This window comes from Chionomys nivalis, chromosome 4 (genome assembly GCF_950005125.1).
Source record: "Chionomys nivalis chromosome 4, mChiNiv1.1, whole genome shotgun sequence".
In the NCBI taxonomy this organism is placed as follows: Eukaryota; Metazoa; Chordata; class Mammalia; order Rodentia; family Cricetidae; genus Chionomys; species Chionomys nivalis.
The window spans coordinates 92,161,615-92,183,410 of record NC_080089.1 but is presented as its reverse complement, the minus strand read 5'-3'; the positions used below and the strand labels follow the sequence as shown (position 1 = coordinate 92,183,410).

The window sequence follows — 21,796 nt, the reverse complement described above, 5'->3', positions numbered from 1 at the left end:
CCTCCCTCTAACCCCTCCGGTGTCCCCACCTCCTGGCTCCTTCTCAAATTCATGTCCCCTTTTTCCTTGATGATTATTGTTTTCCACATGCCACTTGCGGAGTTGGTCTTAGTGTTGCTCATGTGTATGTGATTCCAGGGCTGATCTCTTGGTGTCGTATTACTGGTTGTGGACCTCATTCCCGGGAAACCTAACTTTCCCTCTCAGCAGTCTTTAGTTTCCTGTCTTCTCTAGAGGTAGGGCCCCTGGAGATTTCCCTCTTCCACTTAAGATGTCTGTTGGTGGTGTTATTATTCGAGTCTGTTTAGGCAGCCATGTTAAGGTATCATGGGTGTGGCTTCATTTATTTTTAGGAGATAATCTCAAAGCAGACTTGCTGGTCTGGCTCTGAAGTCTCTTCCTCCAGTTGTGTTTTAGGTATATTCCTTGGGTTTGGGCACCTTGCAGTCAGTTGTTACCTATATTTTGAACAGTTGTAGTTTTCTGTGGTGGTCTCTGCTGCAGAAAGAAGCTTCTTTGAGGGGTGAGAGCTTCATTTATCAGGCAGAGGCACCTCCCACCCCCTTCCATATCTGGAGCTAGCTAAGCCTGTGTGTGTGGAGATGTCAGTGGGCAAACAAAAGGATGGAGGAGGGAAGGATGACTTCCACTTTTTCCTTTTTAAACCCACTGGGTCTCAGTGCTGCCAGATACAGTGTTCTTACAACAGTTGAGTAACTCATTTGCTTAGCATAAGAAGTGTTTTAGATTTTGTAATTTTATTTTTTTATTTTATTTTATTTTTAGATTTTGCCTTTTGAATATTTTCTTCTATCTGAGGTATCTTGGTCATAGGACTAAAGTCTAAACATAAAATCCATCTCAGTTTTGTATATATCTTATACATACAGCCCAAAGGTAATTTGTTACACAGTATTTTGCACCTAGCTTTTGACTGCAACCTGTTCCTTGAGATCAGGTATGGAACCTTCCACTTGTGGTATGGAGATTTTGGATTTTCAGATTACTCATTTATTGTTCAAAAATTATTGATAGAGTTTTATATATACTGACAACTGAAATTTGTAGTAGATGGTACATTCTCAGCAAAGAAAATGAAATTATGTTAATACCAATATTTTTGATAAATAAGGTCCTTAGTCAGGTTATAAAAGGGTGTGATGTGATTTGTTATACCTGAATTGGAACTTACAGATGGCTTCCTGAGAGTAGAAATTTATGACCCTCTCACTTGAGGATCTGTTTTCTGTCATTGCTACTTTTGCCTGGAGATGTCTATATTTTCCCTCTATGCTTTTGTTTTTGTTCTAAGTCTTGGTATTGTGGAATCTTAGTTTAAGATGTGTTACATTCGTTTATGATGTGGAATATTTGTTTAGTTTAATGATGCAAAGATGTGTTGCATTCTTTTTTTCTTACATTTGTTTAACTTTGCCTGCCCTTTTGATCTAATAAAGAGTTGAATGACCAATAGCTGGGCAGGAAAGAGAAACAGGTGGGGCTGGTGGGCAGAGAGAATATATAGAAATCTAGGGAAGAAGAGCGAAGAGTGGAAAAGGAGAAGAGGGCACCTGGGGCTAGCCATGGAGTAAGAAGGAAAGAAAGATATGTAGAATAAAGAAAGGTAAAAAGCCCAGAGGCAAAACGTAGTTAAAGAGGAGCTGAATAATTTAAGTTAGAAAAGCTAACTAGAAATAAGCCAGGCTAAAGGCTGGGCATTCATAACTAAGAATAAGTCTCTGTGTATTTATTTGGGAGCTGGGTGGTGGGCCTCCAAAGAGTAAAAAACCCAACTACACTTTGATTTCTGTTTCTTTGTTATTTTAACCTCTTTTTCCTCTTAAAAAAGCCTAGAGTTAGGAAATAAACATTCCTCAATGAGTGGGTATTTACAGACCCAGCCTGAGATAGCATCTGCTTGGAGTAACCCTAGCTTTTCTTTGCATTGATACTTTAAAACAGTAACTCTTTTAAAGACTTGGTTGTCAATTCAAATGTGTTAAATTCATAGGTAATGTTAAAATTTGTATGTAAAGACAATCTTTTTGTTTCTTTTCATAGCCTCTTCTAGAAAACAAGCTTAAAGCATTCAGTATTGGAAAAATGAGCACAGCAAAGCGAACTTTAAGTAAGAAGGAACAAGAGGAACTGAAGAAAAAGGTAATGTTTGAAGTGTATTTTAGGTTGTACTTGGAAATGATTGTGTAAGGGAGCAGTAGAAGCCATGTCTCCTGAAGAGTTTACTTCTTAGATGTTTGCAACTCTACACACACACAGAGGAGCTCAGCTTCTCTGCCTGTCCTCTGTGTGATGATTAGTTACCTTTTGATGTGTTCTTTTTGTCAAAGTGTGTGTTTGTGTGTGTATACTGTATCGTCCCATTTCCCTTGAAATAACATGCTGTAGAGTGAGAGTACTTAACTCCATTTACCTTTTTAACCAAATGTTATCTTTGTGGCTACTTGTAGGATAGAAAAAGTCTACATTTTTATGGCTTAATAGTCTGTTCATTTAAAAGCCTATTGAGGGATTTGTGGTTTTGCTCTTTGGATATTATAGTACAAATGCTTTTTATGAATAGGTACTTTTTTTTTCTTTTGTGACTCCTGAAAGGGGAGATTGTTGGAGTGAATGGTGTTTTAGTAAAAGTGAGGGCCCCAGCCCATACACTTGCATGTGGTGAATCCTATTGACGGGGTCTTTGCCAGTCTGTAGTGTGGAAATAATACCTCAATGTAGTGTTGACTTCGCAGTTCTTTCAGTGGGAATACAGTTGAGTAGCCTCCTTCCATTGTATTTTTTATTTTTCTTCTGCTTTATTCTTGTAAAACCTGTTATAATCAGTTGCCAGTCTCCCCCATGATTTCTTGTTTTCCTTACTTTTCCATTTCTGACTTATAGAAGAATTTCCCTGTATTTTCTTATAGAATCTGCATTCTTAGGAGAATCCCAGTGAATTCCTAGGGTTGTTTCCATTTTTAAGAAATTTTAATCTTTATGCAGTTTTTCCTGACATATAACGCAAAGAATTGATTTCATTTTATCTCTTTTCAAATAGTGGTTATGCAGTTTCATTTATGGGAAAGTCCATGTATCTCCTTCTGACACTAGCCACTCCTTTTACTGATATGTTTACCCTTTCTTGAGTACAATTTTCTACTTGTTATTGGGATGTATTTCTTTCTTGATTTGTTTGATTTGGATTTTTGAGGTAGATTCTCGCTATGCAGCTCAGGCTGGTCAGGAACTCTGTCTTCCTGCTTTCACCTAGGCATGCATGACCATACCCAGCTTGGTGTGTGTGTGTATATATATGACATTTAGATGATGTATAGCTGAGAAGGTTAGTTCTTCTAGTTTTTTCTTTAATGCCAGGTTAGAAATAAGCACTGTGTCTTTGCTTCTATTGATCTTCAGTTATTTGAGAATGAAATTTTTATATTTGATGAATTCAGTCATCATACTTTGGAGGACTTCTTAAATGCTAATAGGTTAATATGTTTTTATTTAGTCATTTCTCTTACAGTTTGACTCTTGAACTGTCTTTAAATACATTTACTTGCTTACCCATATTTGGTGAGTTACTTTCTGCTTCTCTGAATTTCAAGTAAAGGAGCAAAGCCTTATATTTTAAATATTTAGCATATAATTTTTGGTAATATCCAAAGTCTACCAAGTTGTAGATATTAGAATTATTTGGGAAAGAAGAGACTCATTTTGTTTTTCTCTTTTATGTGTATGGGTGTTTTTCCTGCTTGTATATTTTTTATTTTTGTGCCCTTTGTGTGTCTGGTCCCATAGACTTGAGAAGAGGGAGTTGATCCCCGAGGACTGGAGTTATAGATGGTTGTGAGCTGTCATGTGGGTACTGGAACCTAGGTCCTCAGGAAGAAGAGCCATTGCTCTTTGTTGAGCTGTCTTCTACATAGTGGCATTTGTCTTTTATCCTAGCATTTGGTAGGTGAAAGCGGCAGATCTCTGTTCCAGACTAGTCTGGTCTGCATATTGAGTTCAGGTCTGCCTGGGCTACATAGTGAAATCGTGTCTCAAACCAAAACCAAAAAACAAGTCACATCCACACAGCAGTTTTTATGTCACTAATATCTGGTTATGTATTTAGGAGGATGAAAAGGCAGCTGCTGAAATTTATGAGGAATTTCTTGCTGCTTTTGAAGGAAGTGATGGTAATAAAGTGAAAACATTTGTTCGAGGCGGGGTTGTTAATGCAGCTAAAGGTGAGTCCAGAGATCTAGACTGAACAAAGCTTGGATGGCACAGCAGCACATATGTTATGGAAGACTTGAGTTTCACATTTCTTTTTCTATTAGCACCCTCTGGTGGTTAAATTAAGTAGCAAAATAAATCCCCAAATATGGAGTAATGAAGAGATACTGAATGTGATTAACAGAACTGTATGAAGCAGTTAATAAAAAACTTAGTGCCAAACTTTTTTAAAAAAAAGCAGATTATATTACAGAAAATTTAATCTTTCATAGTTTTGCTATAAAGGATTAAACCGTGGCTGGTAGAATGGTAATAATGTAAATTTAATTTCACATTCAAATCTTAATATTAAAAACATCTTAATTTTCTTCTTAAATAAAAATAGCAAAAACAAAAATTATATGAAATTAGTTTTACAACTTAGCATTTTAAATTTCAGATGAACATGAAACAGATGAAAAAAGAGGTAAAATCTATAAGCCATCTTCAAGATTTGCAGATCAAAAAAATCCTCCAAATCAGTCATCCAATGAAAGGCCACCATCTCTTCTTGTGATTGAAACGAAAAAACCTGTAAGTAATTATTAATAATTGAGCATTCATTTTAGAAGCTGGCATTGTCATTAGTATTTTGAGTGTATTCTCGGCAAGAAAATTTTTTTAAGTCTTGGAGTAGGTGTTGAGTTTTGATGTTGTCTAACTCAATAACTCATGGTAGATTAGGTTAGGACATGGCAATAGTACTCGTTGAACATTTGATACTGTATTCATATATTGCAAGTCAAAATTTTTGTTGTAAATGTAGGGTAATGTTCTTTTAAACAGTTCTGAACTAAGAACCTAAAATTATTAGCAATGTGTACATGTTTCTTAGGATGGTTTTAGAACTTCTTGGGGATTACTGTCAGAGCTGATATATCTTTTAATTTCTCATTATAGAGTTTTTTATTCATTGGAAATAGGAGTTTTACAGAGGACAATAGGTTGATATATGTGGGATCAAGTCACTTGGAGCCACATTTAGTTAATTAAATATGATACATTAAATAGTGATGTAATTGATTTTGTTTTTCTTGAGTGGTTGTTAAGATAGCGCTGGAAGCAATTAAAATGTAACAGCTTTATTGCTATGTAATTCACACGCCTTAAAATTTGCTTCAAATTTATGTAATTAGGTGGATTCTTAGTATATTCACAGTTTTCCAAAAATTGCTTTTTTGCAATTCTAGAAGATTTTTATCGCTGCCAAAAGAAATCATAAATTTGTTTAATCTTCTTTGTTTCAACTATAACTTATCATATTCTTCATAGCCACTGAAGAAAGGGGAGAAAGAAAAGAAAAAAAGCAATTTGGAACTTTTCAAAGAAGAACTAAAACAGTAAGTTTTATATGGAAAATTCTCTATGATAGGCATACTGGACTGATAATTCGAGATGTCGGTATGTATACTAGTTATTATCAGCTGGCTTGCAAGTGAGCTTACTCTAGCAACAATAGATGATAACATGTGCTTGAGAGTCAACTAGCATTTGGTCAGTGTCCATTGCTGCTTGTAATTGTAGATTTAATGCAGTTGGTTTATTTCTTATCTGGAATCCTAGTTATTCACAAGGGTAGAGGTCATCAAATCTATTAAGAGCAAAAATGTAAGCAGTAGTTTCATGTTGGATTTTCTTTTCACCCCAAAAGAGGCATTATTGTTCAGTGTGGACTTGTAGAGATGTACTTGTTCCTGTCTTGCAATTTGATGGGCTCACTAGTCTTGGTTATAATTACTGGTAATGCAAATACATTCAATTTTTTGAAGATGTTACTTAGATAAGCTCTGTTACCAAATATGAATGTGGCTTACTCTAAGTTGACTATAAATATTTTCAACAGAATTCAGGAAGAACGTGATGAGAGACATAAAACAAAGGGCAGGTTAAGTCGATTTGAGCCTCCTCAGTCAGATTCTGATGGTCAGCGGCGTTCTAGTAAGTGATGTTTATTTTAATATACATTATTTATGATTTATTATCTTAAAAACTAAGAGTTGTTTTGTTTTTTTTTCTTTCAGTGGATGTGCCTTCAAGAAGAAATCGATCATCTGGTGGTAATACAGTTTTTTGCTTTTTTACGTAATAGAAATTGTTTCAGCTTTGTATTTCACAGGGTATAATTTTTTTTTTCTCCCTTGTTTTAGTTCTTGATGATTATGCACCTGGCTCACATGATGTAGGAGATCCAAGTACTACTAATTTATACCTTGGAAACATTAATCCACAGGTAAAATAAGTAAAATAAAGCCGGTGTTGGCTTATGTTTATTTTTATTGTTAGTTAGGAAACTAAAATTTAGGTTGTGAAGCTGACAAAGCTGATGGAATTATTATTTAATAATTGTTTTGTAAACTTGGGACTTACTGGTTAGATCCAAATTGTTTCCTGTACATTCTTGAAGACATGTCTTCCCTTTTAGTAACTAGACAGTGTTCTTTGAGGGCCTTTTCGGATGTATAGATTGCTTTCTTACGGAGTTCCATTTCTTTTCCTCCTTGTGCTTTTCCCTTTTTGCCTTGTTTTCCTGCTTTAACTGGAGCTTGGGCTCTTCCTGTTTCCCACCTCCCCTCTGCAGCATGATACCACACTGGCTTCAATGTTTTAATTTCTCTGCTTCAGTTTGGTTAGTATGTTTTGGGGAATATGGTAGGTTAGATGAAATATTTTGTTGAAAAAAAATTATACATTTGACCCTGCTGTGTATGTACTGTTTTCTGATTCTGTTCTTGATCACCCTGGTAGATGGGTACTAGAGACCGGAAAGCTGTGCACTCTGGTTTTCCTTCCATTATCGACAGGTGCACTCCCCCATTGTTGCTTGAAATGCTGCTCAATTTATAGATATAAACTACTGCCAAATAGATTTGTGGGTTCCAAGATCTTCAGACAAGAAGAGAATTCAGACATGACTTTGGTTTCAGTAGCTCTAAGACCCTAAACCCTAGCTACTTACTTAAGTAAAATAGAAGACTTCTAATATGAAAATAATGCAGATACTGTGGTAGGACAGGGTTTCACCTGTTTTGAGTTTCTAGAATTTAAATGCAATACTGTAGCATTAATATGTTGCTTTTTACTTTGTAAAAATTTTGCTTTCTGAACTGCATAGAATTTTTGCCCCTCCCTTCCTTTGTGTTACATAACCAAACGCTCTCATCTTTTGATAGATGAATGAAGAAATGCTATGCCAAGAATTTGGAAGATTTGGACCATTAGCTAGTGTAAAAATTATGTGGCCTAGAACTGATGAAGAAAGAGCAAGAGAAAGAAATTGTGGCTTTGTGGCTTTTATGAATAGAAGAGATGCTGAAAGAGCTCTAAAAAATTTAAATGGTAAAGTTCTGTGGTCCATCTATAGAATTTAGATATTTCTTTGGTATAGATTATTCACAAAAATTATACTTCGAATTTATGTCAAATTTGAAAGCCTATTAAGGAAATTTAATTTAAGTTACCAGAAATGCTTTCTTTTCTGGAGGTTTGTTAAAGTAACTTTTTTCTTTTGTAGGGAAAATGATTATGTCTTTTGAAATGAAGTTAGGTTGGGGTAAAGCTGTACCTATTCCTCCACATCCAATATACATTCCGCCTTCTATGATGGAACACACACTTCCCCCACCTCCATCCGGACTGCCTTTTAATGCGCAGCCTAGAGAGCGATTAAAAAACCCCAATGCGCCCATGTTACCACCACCTAAAAACAAGGAGGATTTCGAGAAGGTAATTTAAAAATGTACATAGAGCTGCATCTAATATGTAAATACTAAATCTGTGGTAGTATTTCTTTTCAACAATTTTATAGAATTATGTTTGTTACTCTGGCAACTCATAAAGAAATAAGTAGATATGTTCCCTGCCTTAGTCCATGGAAACCCTATATTGAATCATTAGGTCATATTTTTATTTGTGGCTACCATTCCCTTTTGACCACTCAGTAAGCCCCTCCCCCATCCAGTGTTGTATTCAGATTTGCTTGAATTCAGTGTTTGAATTTTCTTTGTTCTAAGAACATGCTAGCTTTTATTTGGTTAAGAGATTTTTTAATTAGAAGAAAAAACACCTAAATAGTTAATTGCTTAGATGGCAGCAAACTAACTTAGCTTTCAAGTTTTTGAGGTAGTAGACTTTATAACAGCGTATATGGTATTTCAGAAATAGTTAACTAATCTAGTAAAAGCAAAGGGTGAGTATTTTTCTTTATTAAACATAAAACCAACTTAATTTCAAGTTGTAAGAATTTGTTGGTTCTGTTACGAGTTAATTACACTTGAAATCACAGGGCTGGTTTTAAAGGCTTGGGAACAAAGTAGCAAACTGTATGGTCAGAGGCAAACAGTTAATTATTTCACAAATTAAAATCTTTATCTGATAATTCTCAGTGTAGTACCTATTCAGTGCATTGATGTGCATTCTGGCAGGAATGTTCTGATTCTTTGCATTTGGTGAACATTAATTGTTCACTGTGAACACATCCATTTGCATTTATGTAATTGCGTAGCGTATAATTACTTCCGATGCAGTGATAGCCTGCAGAACTTGTGATTAGATGTGTAGTGTTTTCAATGCATTATGTATATTTTTGCTTGTTACTTGTTAACAATACTCACATATTCTATGTTTATTATCTGATGTGACTTCATATACAGACTCTGTCGCAAGCCATAGTCAAAGTGGTTATCCCAACAGAAAGGTACATGTTTTTCTTTATTATTACTGATCTAAATATAGACAATATCCCCTTCTGAATTGAAAAGAAATGGTGTTGAGGAAAAGGTATTATCTTGACTGAGCAATGGTTCCTTCCCAGTGCTTTTGGGGGATACGTATAAATTAAATGAGTCTAGTACACTTTGCAATTTTATGTCATCTTTTCTTTTGTTTTTATTGTTACCACTTTAGAGAGCTAAATAGCTTTAGAAGTTAGAATGTTTAAATAGATTAATGTGGAATTGTTGGTCTGGTAATTTAAAACTATTGTGAAGGGAAAAATAGGCATTTTAAATAAAATGTGTCTTAAATTTTAGATATTGTTACAATTTGAACCAATCTATTACTTTTCTCTTGGTTTCTGGATTATCTGCATTTAATATACAGTCTTAGCTTTAGATCTTATAGGAGGTGCAGTTGTATTTTTTTTTTTTTTTTGTAATTGATTTGAGAAGAAATTCTAATTGTCTTCATGGACACTAGACATATTAGGATTTTTTTAGTCTTCCCCTTTTTTCTTTTTTTAATACATTGCTAATGAAGAACAATCATGCTGTAGGTGTGCTCTTGCTCAGTCAAGCTCAGCCTTTTCCCAAACACAGGAACACAACACTGGTTGAATAATAAATGAACACAAAAGAATTCCAAATTCTCTTTGACATTGGCCTTGGTGAGCAACACCAGCTGAACTGTCTGCGGCAGCGGGGGACCAGGAAAACATCATGGGATGGATTGGGAAAGTATACAGTTTTTGACCAGACATTGGTACGATCGACTCCGATAACTGTGGTTTTATTATAACTGAGAGACTTTTTTTTTTGTTGTGGTTGCTCAGAATAAGATAATTGCTGTTTAAAAATAAAATAATGCACTTTAAAATATAACATTTTTGTACTACACTGTTATGTTTTGTTTTTTAAAAAAAGTCATTTTTCAAATAAGAAAATTACATAATCCTTAAGGGAAGACTATGATTACGTTTTACTCTTGATTCCAAGACAGCAACAACTGATTGTCAGATTTTGATTTTAAATAGTTATGAAATATTTTAATTTTCTTTAAAGTTGTAATTTTATAAAGATAGATTTTTATCAGTTACAAGCCTGTTTAAAACTATAGTGGGTTATTTTTCCACTGTTAAAATGTTCACAGGGAAAGTATTTTTTTAGCATTCAAAAATATGTCCAGTAATTTTATGTGTGACTCAACTTATTTCTAAGCAAATTTTGTGTATATATTTTGCTGAAAAGTCTTGACTTACCATTAGAATGAATCATTTGGTTTTAAACTTGATAAACCATTTTTCATGTTCCTTAAACTGCTGAAGTCAAGTTGTTTTTGACTGCATTTATAGACGTCTCTGGGTCTATAATGTTTATCCACATGGTAAATTGGTCATGTATTATGATTTGCACTTGAAACTTCCCTGAGTTTTAATTTGCCTTATAGCAGTGGGGATTTTAGAACTAGTAATATCTGCATGGCCCCTTTCTAAACAGTGCCAGAGACTGCATGGGTCCTGAGTTCCTTCTCAGTTGGGAGCAGTACTGCATATCCGTACAGCAGTTAATACTTTTGTGAGGAGAATTTTTAAGTTAAAATTACGATTTTTTAGAATAGTTTGAAGTTGAATTGATAGTTCCAAATGAATAATTTCCCCTTTGTAAAGATTTAAACTTCCATATAATTTTTTGACCTTTAGAATTATTTTTTTTACTATATAAAAATATTGGTGTCCATTTGAGTAGGCTTGTTTGAAAACTTTAGAAAATATAGTCAGTATAAAAGATTATTTCACTGTCAGGTACTTTGAAGCAAAGTATTATAGAGCCCCCTCAAAAAAATCTGTCTTCTATAACAATATTTATATTTTAGCAGTTTTACATGGACTTAATTGAGCCAAGAATGCCCAAAATGTAATTTATGTGTGTCTTATACCAAGAGCCAGTATCCTTTTGCTCTTCCCAGTTGGACTTGCCAACTTTGTACTTAGGGACTGGTGACAAGGAGGTCAAGAGCAGCTTATGGATACGTAAGCAGAGTTGTTTCTGCTGACATAGTAGTCGGTCCGAAATTAGTTTGGAATCTTTTATTGAAGATTTTATTTTCAGATTTAAAAAATAAAATTCTTCCTGTGAGTGCAACCAATAAAGTGACTTAATAAACAGTAGCTCATATCTTTTTGGAATAAGCATTTCAGAAGTGGGCATCTCACCATGTCCCTTGTTTTGTAAAGGGTAGGACTCGTGGCTTTACAATATAATTTTTTCATTGATTGGTTCTGTGCAGGCAGAATTACACATTAGGAATTCTAAGCTAATTTTGAAGTGTGCTTCAAAGGGATGTTGCCTCATTGAAGGTCAGATTTAATAAAAACTCCATCTGGTATATGTGTACTAGAAACACAGGAATTTGGGTGGGTCTTTTATTAAATCAGTTCTTAAATTTGTTAAATAGTTTTGCATTTTTATAAGTTAAAGTTATGGTTACAACATCTTAATATAATTGTGAAGTGTCTGTATTAGGACTATTTTCTTTTAAAAAATATTGTATCCATTTTTAGATGGCTGTAACATGCAAATTGTAATTTGCTGATTTTATATATATTTGCAGCCGTCCAATTAGTTGTTATTTATAATTTAATTTTTTTGAATTTTGAAAATAATATTAAGTGGTATTTAGGAAATTCAGTCTATTACTATAAGGCTGTCTTGTGGCTTCCCATACTCCTTCACCTCTCCTTCCTTCCCATTCCTCTACCCATCCCTGCCCCATCCCCTCTTAATACACAAGGCCTTTAATGTGTGCTCCAGATTGCTTTTTTGTATTAAATTCTGTTAGTCAGCAGAATGATTTTTTTTAAAAACTGCACCATTATAGTAATTTAGGTCAAGTGTAGTTTTATATAGGGGTATGTCTGAATCCATTTTCTTTAACTGTGTTGTTGTTGTAGGAATTTGCTCGCTCTGATACACCGAATGATAGAATTTGTTGTGCGTGAAGGGCCAATGTTTGAAGCTATGATTATGAACAGAGAAATCAACAATCCTATGTTCAGGTGTGCTTCTTTTATTATGGTTATAAATCTTTAACAAAATTTAGCATTAGCTATTTTTAAGTGGCGTTAAGTACGTTCACATTATTTTACAGCATTACCATTTATCCGTTCATTTCCAGACATCTTTTCACCTTCCAGAACTGAAACTCCATACTCACTAAAGAGTAACTCTCCATCTATCTGTCTGGCCTCCTAACCCCTCACAAACACTGTTGTTTGTATTTCTGTGAATTTGACTATTCTACATATCTCTTAGGTGTAGAATCATAACTCATTTGTCTTTTGGGACTGACTTCGGAGTACTTCGGAGGCAGATGAAGGGGAGAGTGAGATGATCTCATTCTGTAGCCTAGACTGCCCTGTACTTATCTTACTTTAGTATTGAGAGTCACAGGCAAAATCAACACCAGCTCCTTTTAAAGTCTATGTCTATATTCTATATTTTGCTAACCCTCAAATGGAGCCTTTTAACTCTGTTTCTTTCTTTCTTGAAATTAAAAATATTTCCAGGTTCCAAGAATAGGCTAGTGAGACAGCTCATTGGGTTAAGGGCTTTTGCTGCCAAACTGGCAACTTGAGTTCAAAATACAAAACCCATGTGGGAGGAAGAGGGAGCAGATCCCCCAAAATTGTCCATTGACTGTTTTTGTTCTGTGATGTGCATATATGCATACACACAAACAAGCAGTGTGTGTGTGTGTGTGTGTGTGTGTGTGTTTGTGTGTGTGTGTGTGTGTGTCTTTCCCCCAGGAATAAAATTCTAAGACCATAAAGATTTAGCTCTTAGCATTGTCTTGGAGGAAAATAGCTTTCATTATGCTTTCCAGTGAAGGAGTCATAAGCAAGCTAGAATTGGGCAAAGTAGTTTGAAAGGAAATTTGTCATCTGAATCACTTTACTTAAGACGTTGATTTTATACTATATTAAATAGGGTAAAAGCTTTTCAAGTTACATGCTGAGAAAACCTCTCTAGTATTTGAGAATATTCTCTGACCTGTGCTTAATAATGCCAGTTATGGCATGGTGGTCCACACCTTTAGTCCTAGCTCTTTGGAGGCAAACGGAGCCAGATATCTGTGAGTTGGAGGGTAGCTTGTTGGTATATATAGTGAGTTCCAGGACAGCCATGGCTACATAGAGAGATCCTGTCTGAAACAGCCAAACAAATTTTTTTTTTTTTTAAATTATAAAATCAGTCATTCTGAGTGTTTATATTAGTTTCTAAGGCAGTCTGGGACGGGGAAGGTGAATATTATGGAAGATAAAAGGACCCCTTCCCTAGCTCCATGCCCCAGGGACTCTGCTTTTGGTCTTTAGAAGTAAGAGGGCAAATAATATTTCTCATTTGTTTTATTTAATTGATAATTGTTCTCCCTCCCTCCCTCCCTCCTTCCCTCCCTCCCTCCCTCCCTCCCTCCCTCCCTCCCTCCCTCCCTCCCTCCCTCCCTCCCTCCCTCCCTCCCTCCCTCCCTCTCAGGCTTACAAGTAGCTGGTTTCATGTAGACACTAAAGTAGATAGCACCCTCCTAAAGAATGTGGTGTTTATTGTTTTGTTTGTCCTGTTTAGGTTCTTATTTGAAAACCAGACACCAGCGCATGTTTACTACAGGTGGAAGCTTTATTCTATTCTGCAGGTAAGTAGGGTCAATTACTTTGACTTAAACTCTGAGTTTTAGAGCTTTCTAATAGCTTTCTAATAATTATTAGGGAGATTCTCCAACTAAATGGCGGACAGAAGATTTTCGTATGTTCAAAAATGGATCTTTTTGGAGGCCACCACCATTAAATCCTTACCTTCATGGGATGTCAGAAGAGCAAGAGGCCGAAGCCTTTGTGGAGGAGCCTAGTAAAAAGGGAGCACTCAAGGAAGAGTAAGAGCTTTTCTGTTTTGTGTTCAGGAAAGTTGCTCTATTGGTCGCTGTCTTTAGTTGTCTTGCTATAGCTCTTTCAGCCATGTGATAAAATGGTGTTTTCACTTGCCAGTGTTAAATAGTAACATGTTTTATGATTTTAGATATCTTGGAGAAAGACAGTGGTAAATAATAAGAGTGTATCCTGTTGACCTTGACCTCTTCCTTAGGAAACTAGTGATCATCTCTTAAACATAGTTGAGCTCTTTCTTTAGCATTGCAGTACTTAACTGTTCTTGTAGAAATTACCTAGACACTAAATTACTAGAGAATTTTTGCCAGAGTGCAACATAAAAGAAGAAAAATGACTGTGTAGTGGGGTCAGGCATTACTACTTCTATAGTTTTATATAGAGCTATGGAAATACTACTAATAGTATGTAGTAGTTCTGAGATGGCAGGTAGGAAAACACTATTATTAGTGTCCACTGGGAGAGGTGGCTCACCTAAAAAGAGCACTTGTTGCTCTTGCTAAGGGCCTGGGTTCAGATCCCAGCATCTACATGATGGCCAACAACCATCTATATCTTCAGTTCTAGGGTCAAATATCTTCTTCTGGCCTCTCCATAGACCAGATATGCATGTTGTGTATGTATATACATACATGGAGGTAAAACACTCAAACACATAAGATAAAAATTAAATCTTACAAAAAAAGTTAGTGCTCATTCTGAGCTGGTACAATGAGTTAACTACATTTTAAAAGACAGACATGTTAAGTGTTTAGAAGTTTTTCATACCTCATGGAAAACGTTGGCTAAAAGATTTTAGTGTGTAATGTTACATACTTGATGCACAGTATGGAAGACTTAATACCCATTTCATCAGTGCATTTTGGTGAGGGTGTTTGCTCAGTGGAGTCTTATAGTTGTTGAGTGTATTTATTCCTTTAGGTTTATGGTCATTACATTAGCTATAGATTTAGTCCTTAGTCTAAATATAGCTATCTTCTTGTTTTGTAAACGAAGGTTAAAGTTTTTATTACATTTACTTATTTGTGTGTGTGTACGTACTTGTGGCGTGCATGTGGAGGTTAGGTAGGGGACAACTTGCAGGACTCTTCTTTCCTTTCACTGTGGGTCCTAGGGATGAAACAGGTTATCAGACTTGGAGGCAAGTGCCTTTACCTACTTTGCCATCTTGCCTTCCTAATAAAGTTTTTTTGAAACACAGTGGTGCTTGTTTCTTTACATGTATGTAAGGCTGCCTTGGAATAATAGCAGTAGAGGAAGTGTGTTTCAGAGACCATGTGGACTGCAGGACCTAAAATATTGTTTCCCTTACAGAAAAGGCTAGTCCTACTTAGTTCCTTGTAGAAGTGCTAAAGTAATAGTTCTTCCAAAGGAAGGCTATGGAGAACTTGAACGGTTTCTATTTTAATGGGGGTTAGTAAGAGTAGAATACTTTTGGAGACTTTAAATGACCATAATTTGAAATTTACATATTTTAAAGTTTTTAAAAAGTCACAAAATATGTTGTTAATTTTAGAAAAAATATTCTGCTCTATGTATAAGTTCTTTAAAAAAAAGTGTAGATGGGTGGTGGTGTCTTTAAAACCATTTTATCTGAGTGGATTTTAAGCTAGTTTTTGTGAGGTAAACATGGTAACTGATGTAAAGAAACTCTCACAGACTTCACCTAGTCTGTGAGCAGTAGTTATTGGAACATTTGGGATGTTATGTTTAAATAATTATAAGTGAAAAACTTATATTCAGACAGCGGGATAAATTAGAAGAAATCTTGCGAGGATTAACTCCAAGAAAAAATGATATTGGAGATGCCATGGTTTTCTGTCTTAATAATGCTGAAGCTGCTGAAGAAATAGTGGATTGCATTACTGAGTCGTTGTCCATCTTAAAGACACCTCTTCCCAAGAAGGTATTGAAATGGCTTCTCTTTCTGAACATTAGTTAATGGGGGTAATAGTTGACTTTTTTCTTGGAATAAGCTTATTTTTACATGAAGAGCTTGACTGATGAATTATTTTTTATATATTCTTTTGGCTGATAAACTGGTTGAAATGTAAGTAAATCAGTAGGTTGTATTCCTGCGAAAATTGTGTTTGCAATGATGGATCTCATATAGTAATAATTAGTATTTACTATTAAATTATACGTAAACTTAGCCTCTGTCACTGTTTCAGGGAATGAGTGTACAGGTTTATTTGTTTCTTTTTGTTTGTTTGTTTGTTTTTGTTTTTTTTTTTTTTTTTTTTTTTTAGGTATGCTGTTGGCTAATGTTTTCCTTTTGTCTCATTTTGTATTACAGATTGCCAGGTTATATTTGGTTTCTGATGTTTTGTACAACTCTTCAGCCAAAGTTGCCAATGCTTCATATTATAGGAAATTGTAAGTATAAGATACGAGCTGAAACTCTTGAGATTATGGATTTGAGGATGAGGAGATCAAAAAGGAGGGTTGTTCTGATAGTATTCTTCATTAATTTTAGGGGTCATTGAGATGGCTCAACGGGTTAAAGATGCTTGCCATACAAACCTGATAACTAAGTTTGAATGAAAGAAATGATTCCACAGTTTTCCTCTGACCCTGATTTCAACCCTCACACCAATAATAATAATGGTGATGATAATAGCAATAATAATAAATACAATTTAAAAGAAATTTAGTAGAATTTTTAAAGAAATAGACTTATGCTTATTGAAATAAACCAGTGTGAGCTAAATTAGTTGTTTTGAAAACTTTTTTCAGTTTTTCTTTTTAATGACATTTATTTGTGTTTACGTATGTCTGAACATATGTCAGAGAACAACTTGGAGTTGATTCTCTCCTTCCACCACGTGGGTCCAGGGATTGAGCTCAAGTTGTCCTCCTTGACAGCAATGTTTTTAATCTTCTGAGCCATGTAGCTTACTCTTGTTTGATTTTTTTTTTTTTTTAATGAAATGGGGTCTCACTCTCACCCAGATTGCTTAGAGTTTACTCTGTAGCCTTAAACTTAAGTTTAAAACTTGACCTTAAACTTGTGACAATTCTCTTGCCCTAACCTTCCAGGTGTTGAGATTATAATATGAACCACCATGCATTTTATTTGTGTTTATTAAATAGTCAGGCTTAGGGAAAGGAATTGACTCTAAAAGGAAATTCAAAATTCTGGCCCAGGCTGGGAATTGTAACTCAGGGTTGAGTGCTTGCTTGACATGAAGAACCCCTGGGTTTGATCTCCAGCACCACTTAAAACCGGTTGTGCGCACTGTGATCCTGGCAGTCCAGAGGCAGAGGCAGGAGGATCCACAGCTCTCAAGGTCATCCTAGCTAAGCTCTATAGTCAGGAAGAAACTGATTTGCATTTTAGTCTCTTTAGCTCTTTGAAGTCTCTCAGACTCCCCTCTTTCTCTTTAACCCCATACCTTGTCCATAACACTATTTATTGATAAAAACATATTTTATAATCTATCCAGAAGCTGACTGACACCACTTTCCTGGCTGCTGGCCTGTATTCCCATTGTCTCATCTGAATTACAGCAGTAGTCTCCTAACTGGTTTTCCTTCTATCCCCCCTGGTCTGTTCTCTGTCCAGGTGATCCTTTGAAACCACAGTTGATGACCTAAGGATGGGTGGAGTGCAGTTTGTAGAGTGCTTGCCTGGTGTGCCCCAAACTCTTGGGTTTGGTCCTTAGCACTGTATAAAATCAGATGAGGTGGTATGTGTCTAGCACTTGGAATGTTGAGGTGGGAGGATAAGTTCAGGGTTATCCTTGGCTACATAGCAAGTCCTAGGTTCGCCTATACTAGGTATATATGCATATGTGTCTGTAAGTACTTGTGCAGGTGAGAGAAGGAGAATGGGATCAAGAAGAGAGCCCGGTTTTTAATTCTGCTAATACTTTTTTTCCTTCTATACATCACTTACCTTTTAAGTTTGCTATTATATGACACAAAAGAGGAGAGACAGATGGCTAAATTCATCCTAAATATAAAATTGCTTGCTAAAGGACACTGGTATTTTACATTTCTTAATTTGCTTTATCCCTAAGACCAGGAGAGGTTTTCATTGGCTAGCAGGCTGAAGAGAATGTGAGTTTTTAAACAAATTCTATTTTAAAGAATGTATTGTTTGAATTTCAGTTTTGAAACAAAGCTATGTCAGATATTTTCAGACCTCAATGCTACTTATCGTACAATTCAAGGCCATTTACAATCTGAAAATTTTAAGGTATGTATATTTTATTGTTTTTGCCCTGGTGTGTTATAGAGGAGGAGGGCATTAGAGGGCTATAAAAGAATGTAAGACAAATATAATATTTAAGACTTGGTCTTATTGAAATTATGCTTCAAAGTTCTTTAAAATATTGTATTGTCAGACAGTTTCTAGTTTTATTTTTTTAAATATTCTTAGTTTAAATTTTTTCTTTAATGATTTATTAGTTTTAATTATGTGTATGTGTCTCTGTGTGGATATGTGTACATGTGTGCAGGTGCATATCCAGGTCAGAGGTATAGGATTCCCTGGAGTCAGAGTTACAGGGAATTGTGAACCAACTGATGTAGGTGCTGGGAGCTGAACTCAGGTCCTCAAGTCTTATTTAAATATTTTTAATACTGATTTTTTTTTTCCTCCTCACAGAACATATTCAGAAGACCATGTGTTTTATAATGATATATATAAATTGTCTGGATTAGGAACATGCATTTTGGTTATTCATGGTTGTGTAGAAAGTATCTTCAGGGCATTGATAGCTTCAGTATAGCAGATGGTTGTGATATGTGGCCTCACCTACTGTGGCATGGAGCCTGGAGGTGCGCCACTTGGCCCTGTGTCTGCTGAGGTACCATGCTAGAGCTGGGATGAGGATCTGGAACAGCATGGAAGGCAGCAGCCAACCACTTCTTCCAGAATCTCAGGGTGACCTGAAGCATTGGCCTGTATTCCCTCCCCCAGAAAATAGGAAGACTGATTAGATTTATTGGCCACCTACCACAGATTGTCACCAGAGCAGAAAGACCCTTCTGTACCCTAGTGTGAAGTGTGTCGTTATGAAAGCAGAGTGCCATTTGAGACACAGTTCCTCACAGCTGTGTCTGGGTGCAGAACTTGGTAGAAATAGAGTGGACACCATTAGCTGTGCAGTCGTGAGAGCACAAGGTGGCTTGAGAATGTCCTTGATAATGATCTGGAAACTTGATCTTCAGAAGTTGTGTGGAAAATTTAAAATTTCTTGGAGTATGAGGAGTACTGGACACTGTTCTTGTTTAAATCATGAGTACATGTTTAAGACAGACTGAGAATAATTTTAATGAGCTGCTTTGAAGGGGAAAAAAAACCTATTCAGTTTTTTTTTCTTTTTAAAATAACCTCTTAAAAGAAAAATCAATAGCCTTAACTTTAAGCTGTAGACCAATCTTAGGAAAAGGCCAGTCAAAGCTCCTCCCACCCAAGGTAGTAATTGAATAAATGAATATACTGTTGTGGGAAGAAGACTTCGTTGAGAAATTTCTTTAGTATGGGAAGTGTCCCATGACCCCATTATATAGATATTGGTCTTAGTTAAGGTTTTATTGCTGTGAAGAAGTACTATGATCATAACAACTCTTAGAAAGGAAATTATTTAATTCGTCCTGGCTTATAGTTTCAGAGGTTTAGTCCATAATCATCTGGAAGCATGGTGGCTTGCAGGCAGAGAAGAAAGAGCTGAAGGAGCTGAGAGTTCTGTGTCTTGATGTGCAGGCAGCTGAAGGAGACTTTGTGTTATATTGGACATAACTTGAGCATAGAAAGCCTCAAAGCCTGCCCCCATAGTGACACACTTTCTCCAAAAGGCCATAATGCCACTTCCTGTGTGCCAAGCATTCAAACATATGAGTCTTATGGGGGCTTTACCTATTTAAATCACTACAATATTCAAACAGATCCATTAAATTTTTTTTAGTCTTATATTTTGATTATAAGTTATACTTCTTAGAAAAGTATAGGAAATGTGTAAAGAAAAGTGTTAAACAAGACATCTTTGGGTCAAATGCATTCAGGGTCAAGCTTGATTGCTTTGGTTTCTAGTTACCAGAAGGCACTGTGAGATTGCTTTTTAGAATGTGGCTCACATTCACTAAAGACAATGTAAGAGTTGGCCTTAATTAAAAGACAAGTGGTGCCCCCCCCCAAGTATTTTTAGGTCTTTATTCTTGGAAGATAATGTTGCTTTAAAAAGCTTGGGAATGACATATATAATTATTTTTTTAATTTGAAGAAAAATGATCTAGCAACTTAAAGGAAAATTCATCAAATTACATTGGTTATCCTCATTTGAGACATACTACCTTAACTGTCATTGACTGTCTGTTTTCTGTTTATTTAGCAACGGGTAATGACTTGCTTCAGAGCATGGGAAGATTGGGCAATCTACCCAGAGCCATTTTTGATCAAACTTCAAAATATTTTCTTAGGACTTGTAAATATCATTGAAGAAAAGGAAACAGAGGTAGGTATTCTGTACTTAAAAATTGTTCTGGGGAGAGAGAGGTTTATACATATATAACATTTCTTTGTGAAAAATGCCTCTGTTTACCATTAAATAACCCAGGAGTCAATGTGAGATATGACAGGGATATTCAGGTCATTGTTGTGTTCTTATGTGATGGTGGCTGTTTTTTTTTTCCTAGCATAAAAAGATCTATGATATATTAGTAGAATATAGATAATATACAGAAGCCCCTCAACTTACAAGGGGTTCTTCATAATCTAAATAAATTTCATTAAGTTAAAGATACATTGAATACTTGTACCTATATGACTGAACCTGACCACTTAGCCTAGCCTACTTTGAATATCTCATAGAGCTTAAATTAGCCTATAGCTAGGCTAAAATGATCTAACAGGAAACCCAGTTTAGAAGAAAGTATTTAGTATCTCATTTAACTTACTGAAGACCTGTATTTAAAAATGAAACACTGTAGATAGATATTGTTTGTCCACATGATCAGATGGTTGACTGGTACCCATAACTAAGTGCCACTGCCCAACATTACACTGTATCACTACCCTAAGAAAAGATCAAAATTTGAAGTACAGTTACTACTGAATGTGTATTGTGTTTCACTGTTACAAGCTTTTAAAAAGTGTAAGTCAAGCCATCAAGAGTTGGGGATTATCTCTGTATAAAAACTTCTAAAGTTAGCTTAAAAAGTAAACATACATCATGCAACCTGATGGTACCAAATTGTGTTCATCATTCTCTTGCTTTTTCCCTCCTAAATGGTTTATAAATCTTTCATCTTCATTTCTGGTAGTAACACATGAATCTCTGTTGGTGAGTTGAGGTCATTCATGTTTAAGGTTATTATTGAGAAAGGTTTCCTAATTGTTATCCTAATTGTTCATTGTTTTGATCTGTTTTATTGTTCTTGAGTTTTTCCCGTTAGGAGCAGGGTTTGCTGGTTTATCAGGTTAGATATGATGAGTTCTTTCCTATCTTTTCTTTGTTTATTCATCCTTTCCTGAAATTTTTTTCATTCCTAGTGCTTGTGATTGAGACTGTCTTTTTGTATATAGTATTTAAATATCTTTTGCAGTGCTAGTTTGGTGCTTTAGAACTGCCTTAGTTTATGCTTGTCTTGAAATGTTCTTATTTCTCAGTGTTTAAAAGACAGATTTGCTGTTTTAAAAGACATCTAGATATAGCATGGTTGGCAGTTATTTACTTTCAGAACTTGATTTATATCATTCGCTGCTCTCCTACTTTGGGGTTGCTGAGAGATACTACTCTGGTGCTTCTGCCTTTGTGGGTTAGTTGACATGTTCCCCTTACCTATTGCTACTTTGCTTTGTATTTTATTGTCTTGACCATGTAGGGGTTCCAAGTACCTTTTGTGTTTCAAAATTTCTGGATTTGTGAAATTTGCTGC

General features: G+C 35.5%; 1 protein-coding gene across 5 annotated transcripts in view; it reads left to right on the top strand.

The window, feature by feature from the left end:
* The window catches only part of U2surp (U2 snRNP associated SURP domain containing), a 58,258-nt gene that overhangs the window by 13,889 nt on the left and 22,573 nt on the right, over positions 1–21,796 (top strand). For 2 of the 5 annotated variants that reach the window (XM_057766718.1, XM_057766715.1), the window contains 17 exons: positions 2,062–2,160; positions 4,121–4,235; positions 4,664–4,797; positions 5,536–5,603; positions 6,107–6,201; positions 6,285–6,320; positions 6,411–6,493; positions 7,434–7,599; positions 7,775–7,986; positions 8,913–8,956; positions 11,927–12,031; positions 13,599–13,665; positions 13,739–13,902; positions 15,656–15,818; positions 16,209–16,288; positions 18,026–18,113; positions 20,251–20,373. In XM_057766718.1, coding sequence (XP_057622701.1) covers positions 2,062–2,160; positions 4,121–4,235; positions 4,664–4,797; positions 5,536–5,603; positions 6,107–6,201; positions 6,285–6,320; positions 6,411–6,493; positions 7,434–7,599; positions 7,775–7,986; positions 8,913–8,956; positions 11,927–12,031; positions 13,599–13,665; positions 13,739–13,902; positions 15,656–15,818; positions 16,209–16,288; positions 18,026–18,113; positions 20,251–20,373 — 1,842 coding nt within the window. Of the gene's footprint in view, positions 1–2,061; positions 2,161–4,120; positions 4,236–4,663; positions 4,798–5,535; positions 5,604–6,106; positions 6,202–6,284; positions 6,321–6,410; positions 6,494–7,433; positions 7,600–7,774; positions 7,987–8,912; positions 8,957–11,926; positions 12,032–13,598; positions 13,666–13,738; positions 13,903–15,655; positions 15,819–16,208; positions 16,289–18,025; positions 18,114–20,250; positions 20,374–21,796 lie in introns of those variants that run through there. The other 3 variants (XM_057766719.1, XM_057766716.1, XM_057766720.1) reach the window with 2 other exon arrangements.